The sequence below is a fragment of the Sander vitreus genome, chromosome 5, assembly GCF_031162955.1.
Source record: "Sander vitreus isolate 19-12246 chromosome 5, sanVit1, whole genome shotgun sequence".
Classification (NCBI taxonomy): domain Eukaryota; kingdom Metazoa; phylum Chordata; class Actinopteri; order Perciformes; family Percidae; genus Sander; species Sander vitreus.
In genome coordinates, this window is record NC_135859.1 from 18,142,598 (window position 1) to 18,165,367 (window position 22,770).

General features: G+C 40.4%; 1 protein-coding gene across 1 annotated transcript in view; it reads left to right on the plus strand.

The window, feature by feature from the left end:
* stpg2 (sperm-tail PG-rich repeat containing 2) overlaps positions 1-22,567 on the plus strand; it is a 57,336-nt gene extending 34,769 nt beyond the window's left edge. The window contains exons 11-13 of the mRNA XM_078249735.1: positions 10,768-10,933; positions 13,094-13,209; positions 22,397-22,567. Of these exons, the coding sequence (XP_078105861.1) occupies positions 10,768-10,933; positions 13,094-13,209; positions 22,397-22,558 (444 nt within the window). The 3' untranslated portion in view covers positions 22,559-22,567. The remainder of the gene's footprint in view (positions 1-10,767; positions 10,934-13,093; positions 13,210-22,396) is intronic.
* The last annotated feature ends 203 nt before the right edge of the window (positions 22,568-22,770 follow it).

Sequence of the window (22,770 nt, forward strand, 5' to 3'; positions counted from 1 at the left end):
TCCCTGTGGAGGCTGGGGGCATTGAACCCGAGTGGACAATGTTCAAAGTTTCCATTGCTGAAGCTGCGGTGAGGAGCTGTGGTCTTATTGTCTTAGGTGCCTCAAGGGGCGGTAACCCACGAACACCGTGGTGGACACCGGTGGTCAGGGAAGCCGTCCGACTGAAGAAGGAGTCTTTCCGGGATATGTTATCCCAGACGACTCCGGAGGCAGTTGCAAGGTACCGAAGGGCCCGAAGGGCTGCAGCCTCTGCCGTGAAAGAGGCAAAGCAGCATGTGTGGGAGAAGTTCGGAGAAGACATGGAGAAGGACTTTCGGTCGGCACCAAGGTACTTCTGGAAAACCGTTCGCCACCTCAGGAGGGGGAAGCGGTGAACCATCCAAGCTGTGTACAGTAAGGATGGGACGCTGTTGACCTCAACTGAGGAGGTAATAGGGCGGTGGAAGGAGCACTTTGAGGAACTCCTAAATCCGACTAATACGCCCTCTATGGTAGAGGCAGAGCTGGAGGATGAGGGGGGATTGGCATCAATTTCCCTGGTGGAGGTTGCTGAGGTAGTTAAACAACTCCACAGTGGCAAAGCCCCAGGAATTGATGAGATCCGTCCAGAAATGCTTAAAGCTCTGGGTGTGGAGGGGTTGTCTTGGTTGACATGCCTCTTCAACATTGCGTGGAAGTCTGGGACGGTGCCTAAGGAGTGGCAGACCGGGGTGGTGGTTCCCCTTTTTAAAAAGGGGGACCAGAGGGTGTGTGCCAATTACAGGGGTATCACACTTCTCAGCCTCCCCGGTAAAGTCTACTCCAAGGTGCTGGAAAGGACCTTGGGGTCTTGTTCGCGAGTGAGGGGACAATGGAGCGGGAGATTGGTCGGAGAATCGGCACAGCAGGTGCGGTATTACATTAAATTTATCGCACCGTTAGATGTCAAAAGAGAGCTGAGCCAGAAGGCAAAGCTCTCAATCTACCGGTCAGTTTTTGTTCCTACCCTCACCTATGGTCATGAAGGCTGGGTCATGACCGAAAGAACAAGATCCAGGGTACAAGCGGCCGAAATGGGTTTCCTCAGGAGGGTAGCTGGCGTCTCCCTTAGAGATAGGGTGAGAAGCTCAGTTATCCGTGAGGAGCTCGGAGTAGAGCCGCTGCTCCTTTGCGTCGAAAGGAGCCAGTTGAGGTGGTTCGGGCATCTGGTAAGGATGTCCCCTGGGCGCCTCCCTAGGGAGGTGTTCCAGGCACGTCCAGCTGGGAGGAGGCCTCGGGGGAGACCCAGGACTAGGTGGAGGGATTATATCTCTAACCTGGCCTGGGAATGCCTCGGGATCCCCCAGTCGGAGCTGGTTAATGTGACCCGGGAAAGGGAAGTTTGGGGTCCCCTGCTGGAGCTGTTACCCCCGCGACCCGACCCCGGATAAGCGGATGAAGATGGATGGATGGATGGATGGAAATAACCACCCTCTGCTATCCTGTTTTTGGTGAGGAAAGTCTTGCAAAAGCACCATATAGAAAAGAAATCCACATTTGGGTTAGTGCAAACTGTGTTTATTGTATTAAGTAAGCTGACCTGGTGTGTTAGTTACTCTCTGTCTTTGAAAAAGCTGGCACATACACAAATGAGATCATGTCTTCTTTTATGTGTTGTCTGTCTTAAATCCAGTGACATGTTCAAGAAAACAGAGTAGCACAAACAAACTCAATTGAAGAAATACAGTCAGGCAGCAGCTTTTATACGGTACTTACATTATGTAAAATAACATAATTTTGATAAATGAACAGTTGCACCTTTTCTGTCCAGTGTCAGAAGGAGCCACATGCTCTGTCTGTCAAATTTTATTTGTATCGACCTGCTTTTGAAAATCTTCAATAGCAGGTGAGAGTTTGGATCCCATTTATAGTTATTTATCTGAGAATAATGGAATCGTCAGCGGATGCCTGCAGACATGACACTGCCCAGAATAGAGATCAGTATTTAAACAAATTACTTTCTAACAAACTTATTTTCTCCTTGTAGATTGGATTAGTAGAAGTGAAATGTAATAAGACCTGGTCCTTTAATTTGATACTGTCTATGTTTATTATCATGCTTGACTTTTACTTCTACTGCCAATTTCCTCAGTTTCATTTATATATATATATATTTTTTTCTCTTTTCATCCTATTTTATTTCTTATTTGCTGCCTCTATATTTCTGCTATTTTCTTGTCATCTTGCTCCATATCTGTATTTTATTTCTCTGTAAGTTAATCAGTCTCTCTCTGTCTCCCCGTTTGTTTCTCTTCACCCCAATCCTCATGTGGATGAAGTAGGTGCATGTGGTAAACGGCTGTGTCTGGTGTTTGCATGTGCATGCCTACATTTCTCTGTCCAAGTTATGGGCCCCAGATGTGGCCAGCAGCTGTGTGTATAGTGCATTGTGTGTGTGTGTGTGTGTGTGTGTGTGTGTGTGTGTGTGTGTGAGAGTGTGTGTGTGTGTGTGTGTGTGTGTGTGTGCGCGCATGCGTGCACCCATATGCAGGTGTGGGCACGTACCCATTTTATTCAGCAGCTGTGTGTTTTGTGTGTGTTATGGACAGCTGTTTAGTAGCAGGTGATGATTTTAGGAGCCAAGCAGGCAGTTCGCCAGGCAGGGGGACGAGGGGGAGAGCTAAGCCCAGTAAGATGTAAGGAGGCCTGGGCTGGGCGTTCACTCAACCAGGGCCTTCTGGACCTCTGCTGGATGGCTAGTGGTTCAGGAGAAACCAAGCTGTGGGTGTCAGTGTTTATACATGACTCTGAACCTGCCAGACTCCACAGACAGCTTACTGATTACTACTGTAGTAAAGAAAAACAGTTACAGTAAGTCTAGCCTTAAAAGGGTCAGGGTTTAAACTAATCTAAACTGTAGTCCAGTCCTTCCACTCAAAATCAGACTAGCTGTTCAGGCCTACATGTACGTGTAAATGCCACATGAAATGTGGTGAAATGAGAGACATGTTAGAGTAAATAGAGAACTTGTGAGATAAAGAGAGTGTACACAAAAACTGCAAGACTGCAGACATATAGTTGATGTCATAGACATAAAGGATGATGGAGTTTTTGAACCATTGGAAGAAGAGGGAGCAAGACATACAAAAAGAGAAGTGAAGGTGATAATAATAATAAGCATATAAGGAAAGGGTAAAATAAAATGAAGGAGAAAGCAATATATATATATATATAAATAAGACAAGACTACAAAACACAGCAGAAAACTGTAGCTGTCAGCAAATTGTGAGACTAACTGCTGCCTATAAAGTGCGAATAGGAAGCAAATGGGAATCATATGGTTTCCCTCTGTCATTCCATCTGTATTGAAGACCTGTCTAAGACCTCATTAAGGCCGTATGACACCTCCACTACTAAAATCAGACAGATGGTTATCAAGCTCTATGATGAAACAACAGCTGTGCTTTTGACAGTATAGTGTGCTTGTACAGCTTATGATGATAGGCTATTTTGGGAGGAAAACAAGCAAACAAATGCTGTGTTCACTTAATTTAAATGCTAGCAATCTATTTTGTTACATAAGATGAAGAAACACACAAACATGAACAATGCTTAATTAAAAGAAATATAGTGCGCCACATACGTACGCACACACACACACACACACACACACACACACACACACACACACACACACACACACACACACACACACACACACACACACACACACACACAGTGATAGTGATAGAGAACAACCCTCTTCTATTTCTCCCTATTTGTCTTCATCTGTTAGTATATTTTGGCATATGATTAGTGGCTTTGATTTCAATTTAAGGCAAATTATTATGAAGAGGAAACAACATTTACAGGATCCCACCTGAAGCTGAAATAACAAAATTGAGAGAATACAGACAGATATCCCAGCAATCGTTAGTTACGTTGCATGGGAGAGCAAGCTGTGACCACGTGTTTTGGAATCTGCTCATTGTGCAGTATTTTTCACACTTTTTAATATGCTGCACCACATGCAAGTTTCACTGTTAAGAGGAACAGATGAACCTCATGTGACACTGGATTTAAGAGGCAAAGCTTAAGTAACCATTATTATTTATTAGACTCTAAATGGGGATATCCAACCTGTTCATTATCTGCATAGTATGCCAGCAAAACTGAGGACAAAGTGCAGAGTCGGTGCAATAGCCAGTTTAAGGATGTGCAGCTTTTAAAGCAGAAACTACCTGAACGCTTTTGTCTTAACTTTTTTTTTTTAAGTAGAAGTACCTATCAGTACAAAATCCGTATCAAAGTTAGACTTTGATTTCAAGTTTGCAGAACTTTCTTATAGCCTCGTCGCATCAAGTACAAATTAGTTCCCAACAAGATTCATAATTAAGCTTTAGACCAGTGACAGTAATTTCCCAACAAAAACTAACAAATGTATTTTTAACCTGAGAAGATAAAATGAATCAGAGCCATCACTGACTGAGCACAGTAGTGAGTTTTTTTAATGGATATGAGAATATGTCATGGCCGGTGTCATGTGTAGAGTAGATAGTATAATGGTGTCACACACAGACAAGCACATGCATTGGCACACATACACAGTAAGAATATATATTATCTGTAGTACGGTGATATGAAATATGGAAATACAGTGTCTGAAAATAGCATTCTGCTCTGCGAGGAAGAATGAAAGGTTTTAAGAATAATGAGAGAAGAGACACACACACACACACACACACACACACACACACACACACACACACACACACACACACACACACATGCACACACAATCGTGTTGTTCATGCCTGGACATTAGTCAAAGCTGTCACTGTACATAATAAGCCAAATCGTTAGTATGGCGGTTGTCAGGTGTACTTGAATGGCCATTAGTGTGAGAGAACTTGGTGTGGAAGAAATTATATAAGAAGATACCAAGTAACATCTAATGTTGTGTTTGCATTTACAGTTTTTTTCGACCTGCACAACACTGTGGATCTACAGCATTTTGTTCAAATGCTAACACGCTGCTGTCAAAACTGTAAACCACACATTCAAAACGGAATAGATTTCAGTCTGGTGCCTATGAAACACTGCTGATTGCAATGGTTTCTTGTTTTAGACTTGTTAGTGAACACATACTGTATATACAGTATATAGGGAAAGCTCATAAAGCCTTTTTTGGAAATAAAGAAACACCAAATAGGAATGAAACAGTTATGCATTGTACCGTTTGAGAGAAACAGTGAACAGGTAAAAAAGCAAAGATACCAATACGTCCAGGTAAGATCTTTGAGGTTACATACATAGTTGTGAAAATGTGAAAACCACTTCCTTTACTGTAGTAAAACTGCACACTTACTGTTTTTCACAAAGTAATGGAGGTGTAAGCAATGGGAACACCACAGTCATTTGTATTTATAGATAATGTAGCTTCATGGCAAGAGAAGACATCCAATTTGTTGATAAAAAAAACTTGTAAAACTTCTGGACTATAGTAATTATGTAAATTACTACAGACAAAATTAAAAAATTAAAAAAAAATATATCTATGTACGGTGCTGTAGGTAAGCAAACTGAGGATTTTCATTTATTCTTGTTTACCTCAAAAAAGAAAATAACTTCACTCTTTTCTTATGGAAAACATTGATTAGTGTAAAGTCACTTAAACTATACAAACTGTAAAGATGAAAAGTTAGTATTTTCTGTATTGGTGTTTGATGCTAGTGTTTTTACTCTCAGTGTGTTCTGAGTGACCGTGTGTGTTATCTAGATGAGGATTGTTCAAAGTGTTTGGCTGCACTGCAGCCTGTTTTAAGACATGGGTTAAGAGTTGTGTTGTTAGGAATGAGTTTTGCAGGTAACTGCTGGTAATGCCGACTGTAGAGTTTTGCACATGTGGCTTCAGTTGTGACCAGTGTCGTTTAGCAATCGAAAAAAACTGTAACTTTGTTTGAACCCTTATGAGGCGGGCCTTTTAACTGCGAATATGCTCTGCATTTAGTATTGGATGTAAAGTATGCTACAGTATACTGCAATATGTTGTTGATCTCTGTAGAAATGTTTGTTTTTCTTGATTGTACAGAATGGTAAGAACAGAGGCTTATGCACATAAATGGCCTTAAATCACTTACAAATAGGGCTCATTATTGTATTGTATTTAAAAGAATCAGTACATTTATTGGTGTTTATTTTGAATAGAAACTGCAGAACATTGAATAAGATATTCATAATAAAATGATCAGGTTGGAAATCTGATTTTAAAGATATTTTAATAGTTACTTTAAAGGACACCAAGGTTTTTATCCTTACAAGATTTGTTTAATTTGACTTTCTAAATGGATTACACAAGGTTTGTCAGAATTAGTACTAAATACTGTAAAGTGTCCAAGACACATCAGCATCTGACAATACTTATCACCTTTGAACAATGAAAAAAAATTATTTCAAAGAATTCACTGGTCATGCAAAGGCTGCTCTCCAGCAGTCAACAAATATTTACTGAGTGTAAATATTAGGGTTAGACCATTTTTAAAGGTCCCATGGCATGAAAATTTCACTTTATGAGGTTTTTTTAACATTAATATGAGTTCCCCAGCCTGCCTATGGTCCCCCAGTGGCTAGAAATGGCGATAGGTGTAAACCGAGCCCTGGGTATCCTGCTCTGCCTTTGAGAAAATGAAAGCTCAGATGGGCCGACCTCAAATCTGCTCCTTATGACGTCATTAGGAGGAAGGTTACCTCCCCTTTCTCTGCTTTGCCCGCCCAGAGAATTTGGCCCGCCAATGAGAAAGAGAGAGACATCATGGCTTGCAAACAAGCAAAGTGGCAGTTGGTCAAGGCCACACCCCCACCCTCCACCTTGCCCCCCCTCTCTCCTCCTCAATAGCATTTAAAGCTACAGACACAGAAATGGGACATCCTAAGGAAAGCTCATTGTGGGACTGGCTCTAGTGGCTGGAATTCTGCACCAAGGCTGAATTTTGGGAAAGAGACTTCAGATACAGTATTAGGGGACCACTAAGGCCTATATAAAAGAGACTTCAGATACAGTATTAGGGGACCACTAAGGCCTATATAAAAGAGACTTCAGATACAGTATTAGGGGACCACTAAGGTCTATATAAAAGAGACTTCAGATACAGTATTAGGGGACCACTAAGGTCTATATAAAAGAGACTTCAGATACAGTATTAGGGGACCACTAAGGCCTATATAAAAGAGACTTCAGATACAGTATTAGGGTGACCACTAAGGTCTATATAAAAGAGACTTCAGATACAGTATTAGGGGACCACTAAGGTCTATATAAAAGAGACTTCAGATACAGTATTAGGGGACCACTAAGGTCTATATAAAAGAGACTTCAGATACAGTATTAGGGGACCACTAAGGTCTATATAAAAGAGACTTCAGATACAGTATTAGTGGACCACTAAGGCCTATATAAAAGAGACTTCAGATACAGTATTAGTGGACCACTAAGGTCTATATAAAAGAGACTTCAGATACAGTATTAGGGGACCACTAAGGTCTATATAAAAGAGACTTCAGATACAGTATTAGGGGACCACTAAGGTCTATATAAAAGAGACTTCAGATACAGTATTAGGGGACCACTAAGGCCTATATAAAAGAGACTTCAGATACAGTATTAGGTGACCACTGAGGCCTATATAAAAGCATTCAAAAAGCAGCATGTCGTAGGACCTTTAAAACAGTTAAGCAATTTGCAAAATCCTTCCTGGAAATTCATTGTGCTTGGCCAAGGTAACAGCTCTGAGCCATGTACACTTTTTCAGGATTAAACTATTGAAGGAGAAACATGGGAACCCCACTATAATGACATTGGACATTGTGCAGCTGCATTGCCTTGTCACTAAAATCTTTTTTTTCAACTAGCAACAGACAACAACTGTTTTATCAATTTTAGAAAAGTCCTTTAATAATGTCAGATCCAACCTACTGAAACTGAACCGGAGAAACACATATATTCACCCAGTTATGCTTTTGTAAACCTTCAAAGAGAAGAGACACATTGTCATGTGGCCATGAGCCAGGGTAAACTTATACTTAAAATATAGAATTTTGTTTAATTTAATCAGTTTTGTTGTGTGTTTTGTTTGGATAGATGGAATGTTACCAAACAAGCATGTTCTTTGACTGTCTTGTGTATAGTCATATCGAGGATTTATAAGAATGTTTCATGTTCCTGTTTTAACATGTGCTTTGACATGTGATTTGGATTTTCGGCTGAACTCAACACTGTTGATGCACAGTGTGCCTCTTGAAAGTATCTTATCTAAGGCAGCACATTCAGGACATACATTATTACATATTGTATACAGTTTATTGTTGGACCTCTGCTGCATTGTATACTTTTACTTAATTTAGTATTGACCTGTAAGTTTATTTAGTATATATCATGACTTAATGATTTCCTGTCACAGTGTGCTTGATTGGTAGTTCTATATTGTCTTGATTGACTAGAACTACAACTTTAAGTTTATATATTACATTTTGTATGCATCAGAAATAAAAAAAAGTGATAAATTTTCTCTTGCTTTACTTATTAAAACTTATTAAAAAATACTGTCAGGTCTGACAGTCTGTCTTGGTGCTAGCATCACATCAATATTCAATTTAAGTTATTCTGCATCACTGCCTGCCTGCCACAAATGTGTATCTGTCCTCTACAGTATACTTTATGCATTCTGAGATATTTTTCTGACAGTCAAGGGCAATGTGACAGAATCGTTAGGAAAAGGTGTGTTAGTGTGCGTCCTCTGTGTGTATGTAGGAAGATAAGCATTTAGCTGTCTAAATTCCGAGGGTGTGTAATTAAAGTCAACCTGATTGCTGTCAATATGTGATGACTGCTACTGGGAACAGTGGTTCGCCCCATGTTCAATTATAATTACGGACCATAGGGTCCCTCGACAGGTATGTGCACATTATGTTGCAGAGGTTGGAGGATGATTGCTCTGCACTGTTAGATAGATCTGTGACAGATGTGTGCCTACAGGTGTGTGTGTGTGTGTGTGTGTGTGTGTGTGTGTGTGTGTGTGTGTGTGTGTGTGTGTGTGTGTGTGTGTGTGTGTGTGTGAGTGAGTGTATCAAATCAACCATGAGAAATACTCCAAATCTAACCATGTGAAACAGTAACAGTAACAACACAAATTATTCTCACCATCATTCAATTCATTTGACTTTTCCAACAATTCCACAGTTGCTTTTAACATCACAAAGAATCTGTTTCTGTGTGTGTGTGTGTGTGTGTGTGTGTGTGTGTGTGTGGGTTGTACTGTCGAGCACATGTTGTGCTTGCCTCCTTTTTCCTCCCGCTGTGTCTATAATGAAAAGCTAAATGGCCTGGGTTAGCAATGATTAAAGATGGACGGCTACCGAGGAGGAGACGGAGAAAACAGCGGTCGGGAAATGACAGTTTGAGGTAAATGACAGCTCTGCTATGTTCAGGATAAATGGATTGTGCAGCTATATTCAGCCTTCGCCATCAATTATTCAAAGACCCACAGACAAGACAAATCCACAGTAACTGAGATTTCTTTGCAGTGGTGGTAAAGCAAGTTTCTAACCAGGTGACATAATTCACCCAGTTCCCTTTTCATATCCCAGTTTCTGGAATCTATTACATGCTCACTTCAGCTGGAGTGCCACCGGGAATTAGCTCTTAATTATTAGCAATTAATTAACAACTAAGAATATAAAGGCCTTGTTATGGAGGTTATTCATCTGAAATTACCTATTATATGTTCCATCATTGTTCCTCCCTCTGTGAAGGAGTGGCATAATGACAGCTGTGAGACAAGCACTCATTTGCGCCATGGATGAGATATCTGTGCTTGTGTGTGTGTTTGCCTGCATTTGCATGCAGATGATGTGACATGTACTGTATGTCCCCTTGCGTCTACGCTGATATTCATGCATGAATGTGTGTACATGGGTGATATTGTAGCAAGCCTGACAGTCAGCTCTGACAACAGATGGTTAAATGGGTCATTTGTTATTTATAATGTGTGTGTCCCTTATACTGTGGGACTGTCAATTGTGTAATCTAATAAGGGGTTGCTGTGTGTGTGTGTGTGTGTGTGTGTGTGTGTGTGTGTGTGTGTGTGTGTGTGTGTGTGTTACATTATTACATTATTATCTAACAGTGTTACAGACAGTGCCAGGTGACAATGTGACTTTTTCTTCAGTAGTTTTTCTCCCATATATAGAAATGATGTGTGTCTGTTTTTAGCCTACTGATTTTGGTGTTCTCCTGACTTTTCCTCCAGTGCCACCATGAGTTTAACATTTTTGCTTTTTTTACTGAAATGTCAAGATCTCCTGGGGGCCACAGAATGAATCAAAATGACTTTGGTGATCTCCTGATTTTTTATTTAGTGCCACCAGCAGGTCAAAGTTTGCATTCATCCAGTGAAATATAATTTACTGCAAGGATTGGCATAACACTTTGGGCGGCCATTTATCCATCGTCCCCAGACAATTTATCCTAATGACGTAATTCTCTGACTGTTCCTTTAGTGATAAAATGGTCAAAATTTAAATCTGTCCAATATTTTGGTTTATGACTAAATGCCTGCAAAACTAATGATTACTAATACTAATAATGAACACGTTAATCTAAGATGGTGAATATGATAAACAGTATATCTGCTAAACATCAGCCTGTTAGCTATGGCTATGGCTGTAGACTCTACATACAATGTGTATTGCCATGTAAACTTAAACACTCTCCTCTCCTCTCCTCTCCTCTCCTCTCCTCTCCTCTCCTCTCAGGATTCCCCTCCACCCAACAGTTACAATGTGAGTCAGACATTTGAGAAGGCTAATGGCCGCTCTTACTTAGAACCCCGAAATGAAGGAGCTAAGAGACGACAGAGCTGCTTCCTCTCTGCTGCACCACGGGATAATTTCTTCCTGCAATGTGACCCCACTGTACCAGGTATCTCACACACACACACACACACACACACACACACACACACACACACACACACACACACACACACACACACACACACACCTAAAGAAACAACTGTTCTGTGCAACATAATTAAAGAAGGAGCATTTTAAAGGCTTAATGTTATCCATAAATTGGAATTATCTGTGTCACGCTAGGTGACCTGGTTTGACCAAACGTCCTATAGACCAGACTTTTTTATGTGCAAATTTATGATTATATGAAAAAGAAAAGATCTTTCCCTAAATGTTATATTTTTTACTGTTTATATTTGTCTCTGTATTTCTCACAAATCTTAAAATGGGGGCATTTCAGACAAACATAAATGGCTGATATATGCATGCAATATTTGAAACATGTTTTATGGAATTGTCTTTGATGCTAAACGACAATACAAAATATATAAAGGATAAAAGGAAAACTGTATAGCTCCACCTTTTCACCATCATGCAGTCCAATTAGCTCCATCTCTGCGGGCTTCTAACCTAATATTTACCTCAATTACACTCCCATTGAAAAATGTTGTTTCAAAATTGATAGATTCATGACTTACTTGGATAATTTATGACTAGCCCCATTTCACCGAGGGTCTTAACCCATGAGGCACCCCAAACCGTTTAACCAAAACTCAATTTGCATATAAATAGATTTGGACTGTTTGCAATAGTGTTTCTTCTTCATACAGACACAAGCATATGGACACTCTTGCGCACATTCAGACTCACATTGAGACACACAACACGCACATACAATAATTTTGCCTGTTATTAAATTTGCATTTATGAATAGGCATACAGTATATGGAACATTATATTCCTCATCATGCTGGGTCCCCTGTGATCACATTTCTCATAATGTAAGAGCATTTGACTACTCAACAGTTTTGAAACACACACACACACACACACACACACACACACACACCGACACACACGTGCAAAATGAATGACAGTGTTCCATATAATGTTCCATGAGCAATGGCTCAAGGTGTTTTTTTGGTATGTGTTTGTCTGCAACTTTAAAAGTCCCTCTATGTTTGTGTAGTCATAAGCTGCAATTAGCTGTTGGGTCAGACAAGCAGCTGCTGCTTTCTTACTGTAAAACCGTGCTGGACCAGCGATGGATTCTCCTTCTTTTTTTCCTAATCATAATTCTTAATGCACTGAATACAATCCGAAGCCCTGGGGTCCATTAAACCATTTCAAAAAGGATTGTAAAAGTTGTTTCTATAATTTATGAAAGGTTGGCAGTGTAGGTTTTAAATAAAAGAAATGTTTATGGAAACAATGTTGTGTAATGGATAAACCCTTGAGGCTTAGCTTCTTCATTTTGAGAACAGTTTTCATTTTTTCAGAATTCAGTGTGAATGTTTCTTCTTTAAATGAAAATGGCAGTATGCAGTATGTGTAGGTATTTTTTATTTGTCAGTGCCTCTTTGCTTGTTTGTAACCTTATCAGCATGTGAGTATGTGTGAATGTGTGTATGTACATGGATCTCTGTACACCTGTGTTTGTATATTCATAACATGGACACATTCTCCAAAGCAAAAATATAATTTCTAATCACTGCAGAGATTTTGGTTGATCTATACAGGGCCATCTGTACAATATATAACACGTCTTGGTGCTGGGTTGTGTCCAGTCACAATGATCTGCAGCCCAAGAAAGAAAGAAAGATAGCATACCCTGGCAACATACTGTAAAATGCACCCACACTGCTGTGACATTCGTTGTCCAATATGTTGGCAAGGAGCAAAACATCAGGGTAGCTTTTTACATAAGAGAGAAAAACATTAAAACCTTTTAACCTTGAGCAAAATAATTCATCACCAGTAATCTGACCCGTCTACATTGCTGTAGACCTCTTAGCATTGCAGAGGATTTCAGCTATAACTAAAATGATTTCACCTACCTCAACCCCCAGATATAACACTTGACTTGACTGAATAACTATGATGGAAATTCTGTATTAGACAGAAAAAATGTACTTTTGTAGGGTGTCATGCGCTGGTTTTCTAGCACACACTGAAGGCATAGTCAGTATGTGCTCCTATAAAGTACATGGGTGTCTTTCCTGCCTCACAGCAACTAAATGTGAAATGATGAATTTAGGTGTGGATTATGTGTGTATGTGTTCATCAGGGCCTGGCCAGTATAACCCCAGTGTGAAATCTGTACCCCAAATGGCTCTGATCTCCTCCAGAGAAGATCGATTTAAAGTCTCCGTGGACACCAACCCTGGACCAGGCGCTTATCAGGTAAGCATACTGTGAAAATGTAACTCTCATGAAACATTCTTACCTCCAAACACACTCCTACATGTCTACATGACTCCTTGAGCAGCCAACATTCAGTAATAGTGTACGGACATGAGTGTCGCTATGGATGTGTGTGTGTCCTTGGATTTGAATGTATCTATATACGACTAACAGAGTATGATGAGACGGTAGTGTGCATACACAGACCCTGTTTGCGTGTCTGGTGTATGCATGAGAGGCCACAAATATATGCCTGACATTATCTCATGTTTTGATCCTCAGAGAATCTATCAAATTTCTGTCTCTGACCTTGAGCTGTGCAGAAGAAATTGATTGCTTTGTAATAAAAAAAAATCCAAACTTCAATAAGTTTCTGTGGTTTCGACCAATCTCCATTTGATGCAACATGAGGCTAAATGATGCCTTTTCCTGCTCAAGGCAGCTTTGCAGGAGAATTGTTCTTAATTGACCTGCCTAGTTAAATTAAACTGGCAAAAGTGAGTGCATTTTTATTAAGTGTAGTGTTGTTTAAGCAGCCACCTTAGACTGCTGACAGAGACAAATGCACTTTATGGTTGAAGCATAATACAGTTGTAATGAAACCTAACCAGAACCTTATCTCTCCCTGCTCAATTTCAGTGTGTTTTAATAGGAATTACAGCCCTGGGTTACAGCTGCGTGTGCATGTGTGTGTGTGTGTGTGTGTGTGTGTGTGTGTGTGCGCGTGTGTGTGTGTGAGCGCGCGTGTACGAAATGATTGAAAGAGCTAATGTTGCTTCCAGTCCCTGCTGACTTTGAGTGGTGAACATCAAAGACAAAACCACTGAGTTTGATTTAAACCTTACTACAGAGTTCATCATTGTGTTCGTGTTCATGTCTATGGGTGTAATGTTATCACAGGGCTCTTTCTTCTCTTCTCTGTCTGCCTGTCTCCCAATCTGTCTGCTGTCTCTGTATGGATTTATCTCCTCAACTTTTCCCATCTCTTCTCTTCTGCAGTTCACTGTCTCTGTCTCTCTTCTCACTGCCTGTTTCCACCTCCATGTCCCTCTCCCATGTAGCCTGGCATAGGCAGACTAATTCACAACTGTGTATTACTGTAGTCTGGAACCTCTCAGTTCATTTTCGATTACTAAGGGGTGCTATAAACAGTGCATACCAAAATGCCTCTGCATGCAATTGAATAGACCTACTGTACAACCCAATTTGAGCAACTAAACGACGTGGCTCTGAGCAACACATGCAAGTTGGGGCAGTGCTTGGTCCGTTTTAAAGCAGGAACAAAAATGGCGGTCTGGTTACAAACTTTCTCAAATTACAGCTTTTACCAGGTCCACTAAAATGTGTTTCTGAAAACATTTTAGGTGAGATACATGCAATACACTGAAAGAATATTGATTTGTATTCAATCAGCAATGCCTAGTTTAAGCCAGCCAATGAATGAAAGCAAGAGCAACAGCTTTATGGAGATTCACCTCCACTTATGAAGTTTACATATATCCAGTTCCATTTCTCTTCAGAATCTACAGTCCCTGTCTCTCTCATCCATTTTTCATCCTTTTCTAACGGTTTTGATGGATGTACAGCAACACGTGAGAATTTGTGTTCTCGCTGGATTTGATTGCTTAAATATGATTGGACGTTACTAGTCAGCTGGTAGCCAAAAAGCTGATGAATAAGCCAGTGATTTTAAAGCATGAAAAAAGCAGTCAATGCTAGCGCTACTTTATTGCTCAGCCGGACGCCCATCCTCCATTTCAGTTCATCAGGTTTTAGTACAGAGCCACAGCTCACCTGAACTTCACCTCACTATTATTAAGTTTGTTCCTCCACAGCTCTCTCTTCTGCGGAGCATACAATCCTTGTTGCCTACATCTCTCCATCCACCATCTCATCTGAATTATTGTTTGCTACTTTTCTTTGTGTTGGAGACATTTCATTGGCAACCAACGCGTGACGCTGGGGGGTGGAAAAAGTTTATTTAAATGCGGCCTAATTGGTTCAGCTGTGTTGTGTACAGCAAGGTCACAGTTTTGTTTTGACCGTGGTTAAGTGTATGATAACGTGGTAAGATTAAAAGAAGAACTATTATTTTGTTTGATTAGTTTGCTGTTTAGTTTAATAAACGGATTGTCATATCCAACCTTAAATTTGAACTCTTGGACAACGAGTTATTCACTGGCAATTGTTTGTACAAAATACACGCATCTACACCGACGCCACACGTTAATTACCGACCAAACAAAGGAACAATTGTGCACCATGATAGACAACCAATTCTGTTTCACTAGGACTAAGAATTGTTTGTATGATAATCAGTGCAAATAATCGTAATATATTACAGTAGGTACCAGTGGCGGCTGGTGAAAAATATTCTTGGTGGGGCTGTGCCATACTTTTTTGTTTCTGTAACCATCGCAATACAATTTAACACAAACTGCAGGACAGCAGTGCTCAGCGAAATAGTCAGTAATTATTTAATGCCAATATTAAAAAGTTGAGGCATTCTTACACAAAAACATAAACATCATATTGCACAAACACTATATATATATATATGTATGAAGTTTATTGGAAATCTTACACTGTATAAAGGATGTATAATATAGAAATGGATATCAAGGGGCTGAACTCAAACCTTTGACTGGAAGAATAGCATACAGTATTTTATGATCAAACTAAATGTAACTAATTGTTAATGTGCTCCAGAACTGCAACAATGAATTGATACAAAACAACATATATACAGTAATATTAGCAAACACACTATTAAGACTTTCTAGAGTACCATATATAAATGGATGATTTTTTATGCTAAGGTCAACTATATACAAAGAAACATGTGGTCAGTGCTGCTGTGTGTGTGTGTGTGTGTGTGTGTGTGTGTGTGTGTGTGTGTGTGTGTGTGTGTGTGTGTGGGTGTGTGTGTCATCTTATTTGTACATGAATTTTGCCCGTCTGTCCTCTCAATGACCCTTTTATTAAAGTCAGGAATGTCCCTGACAAGTTTCTTCTCCATGGAGAGCATAGCCAGAGCATTCAGGCGATCCTGTGTCATGCTGTTTCTCAGGAAGGTCTTGATCCTCTTCAGTGTAGAGAAGCACCTTTCTGACTCAGCTGTTGTCATGGGTGTGGTGATGAGGATCTTGAGGAGGCTGACAGTCTCTGTGAAAGTGCTCTGAAGGTTGTTCTCCATGAAGAACTGGTACAGGGGCACTGCACCACTACAAGCCTTGAACTCACTGTTCTCATAGATGAGGGGCAGTTCGGTTTTGAGCTTGGCCTTGTTCAACATGGGGTACGCCTCCACGGTTGTTTCAAGCACTGTATCGGGGAACTTCACACTGTGTTGTGGGAACAACTCTCTGTGCAACAGTGTTGCACTGATGAGGTGCTGGGTGAAGGAGAACCTCTCCTTGGCATGAATCAGGATGGCATCACATACCTGTAAAAGATACATCATCAGCTTTAATTTGCAATAAAGCTTAAAAAGAAAAACCTCTCTCATCCTCAGAAAAAACGGCTTCAGAAAAATCTCTCAGCCTCAGAAAAAACGGCCTCAGCGTCAGAAAAACCTCTCTCAGCCTCAAAAAAAACGGCGTCAGAAAAATCTCTCTCATCCTCAGACAAAACGGCGTCAGAAAAACCTCTCAGCCTCAGAAAAAACCTTTTCAGAAAGAAAGTTGTCAGAGATAACTTGCCCAGATGAGGGAGCTGTTGACTAGCTTTCTGAATTAGCTAAAGTAGCTAGCAGCTTTTACAGTGAATACACGGCAGTTCGTGATTTTTTATTTTTTTAATCAAGCTTTATTGAAAGGAGTGGATATACAGCAGGAAACAACAGTCTATGTTCATAAACGAGCCAGTTGGTTACTAAAGGAAAGAAATCAAAACAAAACAAAAAACTTCATATCAATATTTTGTAAAGCTTACTGAGGTCATATGATCCAACAACTTTTTAGTTTGTACATTCAGATATGGAAAACATGTATTGTTTAATATTGGAAACCAGCTCCAAAAAGCTTGGCTTCTTTTTCAAAAACGTTGACTTATGTAAATAAAATTTGGTTCAAATAATTATTAAATGTATCGCATAATACTCTGAATAAAACTTTCTATCATATTGAGTGAATCCAAACAATACATTTTCCTAAAGTAATGTGAATTGAGGGTAAATATGAACAGCAATAAAATGTGACAATCTGCTCCAAAGTTTCTTGGTATATTGGCAAGACCAATATATATATATATATATATAATATATATTTTCTGACGCCGTTTTGTCTGAGGATGAGAGAGGTTTTTCCGACGCTGAGGCCGTTTCGTTTGAGTCTGAGATCTGTGGATGTCATAAAATGAACACCGTATAGTGGACGTAGTGCGCATTTTCGTACACATCCACTATTTTACGTTGCACTCCGCCGGTGGCTTCCCTCATCACACTGCCAGCCGCCACTGGACTAGGTACATGCCTAGTTGTACGTTTCAAAAATAACAGCATGCCCCAGTGTGAGAGTGTTTCACTTTGTAAGTATTAAACGTCAGTAATGTAGGCAAAATGCAGTGCATATTTTTTCCACATACATTTTTAAAACCTCTATCTTGCTATGTGGATGTATGCTTGCGGATGTTCTTTCTTGCTCTACAAGTCCTTCACTGTCTCTCACTCTGTCTCTCTCTTTTTCTCTGTTATAAGGGGAAGCTGTAGTTGCGAGAATCTTTCCACTGACAGTAGCTATTAAAACTGTTGAAGTATCTCATACCATCCTCTTCTCCTGTCCTCTCCTCTCCCAGGGTATCTGAAGGTAAAAAAAAAAAAAATTCAACTAGGGCATTCAATTAAAAGTAAAATCAAAATCCTCAATTTTGGCTTGTCAAGTGTTTTTCTACAGCCACTTCAGTCAAAGCAGAGAGTAGAGTAAATGTTGGGAGATAATTGGCACAAAGTAAAAATGGGTTAGTTTATGGAATAAAGCTAATAACATCTTGCTACCTCCTACTGTAGAAGACAGAATTGCAGACCAATAAATAAGGCCCTGGGTTTAAATATGCATGTGTTTATATGTTTCATATAAATACATGCAATTCAAGCGTATTGCACATTAACAGAAAACCTGCCACCAGAAGTACTACAAACCATTTAGCTTTTAGTTAACTTTCTGTGACTTGAGCTCAGATATTGATGTGGAGTTCATACATATGTATAAGACCTTTACACTGACAAAGAAACATTTTGTGATTCATGCCTTATAGAGACTGATGCCTTGCATTGTGTGACATTTTGTAGCTTTAGGAGGATCAGTTCTCTGAAGCTCGTGGGACTGAGTCTATATGACACCGTAGGCCATACAGAGTTAAAGATGGGGTGAAGTGGTGCAGAGAGGCAGAGAGGTAAGTAAGTGTTGAAGACAAGCAGAAAGAGAGAGTGGGATGATAGCGATGAGAAAGAGAAGCAGGGATGGCTGAGGGAGAAAGAAGAGACATGGACCGAGGTGAGACAGCGATAAAAAGGTGGTGGAAAAGCAGAGAGGAAGAGAAGCAGAGAGACAGACAGCAGCAAATGGAGCAGCTGAAGAGGGTAGTTAAATTCAACAGCTGAAAATGTGTTCTGAGGGCCTGCAATCTGAAGCAGACGGCCACGTAATGGAATAGTAGCCTTTTCAGCATCAGTGTGTTCCTATATGCGTCCATCCATACATGTGTGAGTAATGTCACAAAGCTATCTACATCAGCAGCATTAGGTCACAGTTAGGGCTCATTTAGTGTTTCCATTAAATGTACCATCCGAGGCACCAACTTCTGGAAAGTAGGCTCGATTACCTTTCTCACTCATGACACTGCTCTTATTGGTTGAGCTTAATTTAGCAGTGTGAGGATGAAACACAGGAATATAAAAAGACACTGGAGCAGACGTCAAGCAGAAACAAATGTTAATTAAATGCTGTGATCTTTGCTGATATATAAACCCTGCAGAGTGCAAAGCACAAACAGAGCCAACAAAAAGAAGCTCAAGTTAATGTGATATTCATTATGAGTTAGAACAGAAGGTGTCCTTAACATAGCTGCAATTTCATCAAATCTTATGTCTCAACATGTGCCTCCTACATGTGACAATTTTTTATAGTTCTACGGTGCTTGCTGATGCTTCTAAGTGGGAAGCACAGTCACCTGATACCATCTCATCATGTTCTCATAATTTCTTTCTGATGAAGGCAGTGAGGTAATAATCCTTATCTATCTATAAATTGCAGGAACGTCTGTCTGTCTGTGTGGGTGTTAAACGCATATCTCTTGAACCGTTAGTCCGATGGATTTCAAACTTGACAGGCGTCTTGCTACGGCCACGAGTAAGTTCAGTGCCAAGTCTGACGTTGTTTGGATAGGAATTGCAAAAGATATCGTCTGTAAAAGAAGCACGCATTGGCTTTTGCCGCTCTAGCCGCTGGCCACTCCCCCTCTGCTCACTGAGTGATCAGTGAGCAGGAACAGAGACAGACAGAGAGCAGCGGTGCTTTGGCAGCTAAAATGTGACATACACCTCAGACCCACAAAATGTACAAAGTTGCACTACCTTAACGATCAAACGACACGAGACAACGTCTCTCTCTCTCTCTCTCTCTCTCTCTCTCTCTCTCTCTCTCTCTCTCTCTCTCTCTGTGCGTGTCCACACACACACACACACACACACACACACACACACACACACACACACACACACAAACGGTCCGGTTGTGGTGGTTGATGAACCCAGATTTGTGCTGATTAGCTCTCATAACGGGCCAGGTGGGTAGCGCACTGCCATGAGTCCATGACGCTAATGTCTGATTACTCCACATTTTCATTGGGATATTTTGTGATTACATTCTGAATCTGCAGCGTTCTCTATCAGGTAAATATAGTAGTGCAATGTCTTCCTCTGATGTAGAAGTAGCCTACACTGTAAGTCATTAGTAGGCTATACAGTGGAGTTGCATTGTGGTTTGGGGTCCTTCTGTAAGTAATTTTGGGGTACAATTTGGTTTTGAAGAATTCTACAAGCAGCAATACCACAGGCCAAGCAAACAGGCACATTTTCAACAGGCACTGCACTAGTAATTTAAAATGCAAAAATGTCTCCCCATTGCTGCATTTTAATTCATCACACCCACTTTGCATAAACATTCTGTTTGTTTGCTACTGTCTTTTTGTTTGAGTTTGGATAGTTAGAAACTCTAACTTACGACAGGTATGAGTTTGCATGACTACTGTATACAGTGTGTGTGTGTGTGTGTGTGTGTGTGTGTGTGTGTGTTAGGGCCGCAGCTAACAATTATTTTAGTAATCGAGTATCGAGTGGCAGATCAGACAGCAGCACTCTTACAAATCTCCATTGTAACTAACAACACATTTTGTTATTGATTTAGATCTGATAGTCTTCAGATTTGAAGACTGTTTCTGTGAATTGTGTATGTGTAGAAAAACAAAGGCATCACCTTGTGTGAGTTTCTGCATACTCCAACAGAGAATTTGCATCCTTTGTTTTGCTGGCATGTGTATATGCATGTATGGGATGAAGCTTGTGTTGTTGTGTCATGCATTGTATGTGTATTGTGGGAAAGACTTTGCATCCAGCACTCTTACTACCGTGCGTGTGTGCACACTTGTACACGTCTACATACATACCGAGTAACATCATCACCAACTCCGCGCACAGATTCCCTTTTCCATCTCCCCTCTATGACCTAGTGAAACATCCTATAAGCTCCCTCATTATTGCTATGCCGGTGGTGTCGTCACTTCCAAGAGCTCTTCACCATCTCCCCGACCTCCTGGCCAACCCTGAGGGTGACCTGGAGTTGAACCCACAACCCTTTTCCCATTAGGATCAATACTGAGATCTGAGCGGCCCCTGCAATGTGCCTAAATCCTACTGTGGCACCTCTGGCATACTGATGCGTGTATGTGTGCTGGGAGGTTAGGGGAGAAGGAAAGGGAGAGAGAGGAAGAGAAAACTTTTGTAACATAGAAGAGGTAGATTCCTCAGGCAGTACCTGGGTGTTGTCATGTATGCCTGCATCTTAGCCTGTGTGTGTGTGTGTGTGTGTGTGTGTGTGTGTGTGTGTGTGTGTGTGTGTGTGCTTGTGTGTGTGTGTGTGTGTGTGTGTGTGTGTGTGTGTGTGTGTGTGTGTGTGTGTGTGTGTGTGTGTGTGTGTGTGTGTGTGTGTGTGAAAGAGAGAGAGAGACAGAGGTCTTTGACATTTGTGTGGTGAGGTGATTTTTTACTGTTTTTCTCATGTTCCCCTTAGTAAGACCTGGGTCAGACAGTCTAATTATTTGTGTGTGTTGCTGTGTGTTAATTGCATGCTAGTTTGTGAATTCCACCTTAATGACCACTTTCTAGCAGAAAGAAATGTGTTGTACTTTGGGAGAATGTTTGAGTGTAAGTTATGTTTAACCACCAGCAGCTGGACATACACAACATTTGATGAACATATACACCTTAAAGAACCCTTCAAAATGCATGCACAACTAAATGCTTATACAGAAAGAGGCTGTTGAGTTGGAGAGACTTATCGATTCACCTATTGTGAGAGATACTGTAGGTCACATGATTGGATGGTGTATGGAACATGTGACTATAAAAATGACTTCCATGCCTGCCTGAACTAATGCGAGGTTCCATTCTTCAAAAAGTTCTGTTCTGGAAGACACTGTAAAGCTGTTTCATATGAGACTCCTGCCTTCAGTAAACAGGTTCATACACAGTTTATGTGAAGTTTTATTAGACGGTTGAATGCAATAAAAAACAGGGTGATTGGTGGAAAATGCCAAGAACTGTTGATTACTCCTGTTTTAAAGTCAAAGGACAACCACCCTCATCATCACTCCTCCAAGGCTTCATTGCCATAGAGTATGTCCTGTTCAACAAAAAAAATGTGCAATTGTAAATGAATATTTCTCTTTTTTATACCTATTTTCTTTGGCCAGTTTTCATAGTGTAACATCAGCCTGTCTGGATCTTTTTCACATATAATACTGTACAAAGGGTTGCATAAAAGGACGGACTGTTTAATGCCACATAAGTATCAAAACACAACAATGTTAGTGCTGACTGCATTTTCAGAAATTAAGACACCTCATATTTCACACAAACATACTAAATTGCTATTATTTTGCCAATTTCTGCTTTTTTTGTGTGTCTCTGCAGTTGAGTCCAGGCGTCATGAACACAGTACTGAAGGGCACCTTCAATGTGACGCTCAACAACCCTCTGGGTCCCTTCTGTTGCCCTCGTGCGGCCCCTGGCCTTTTAACCGCCTACAAGACCATTAACACTGTCGCGCCCAACACCTTCATCAGCACTTCTTAGAGCTCTTTGTGGGTCAAAGTTTAGAGGTGTAAGGTGAGTGGGGTAAAACATCAATCATATTTTTTTAATCCTTTTCTGTTGAAAGTATAATAGATAATAAATGAGCTTATTTTCAATTATTGAATTGTAACTCTGTAAATCTAGACATTGCAATAGTAATATGTAATGCAAGGTTTCAAGCAAGCTGTTTTGAAATGAATTGTGATGACAAT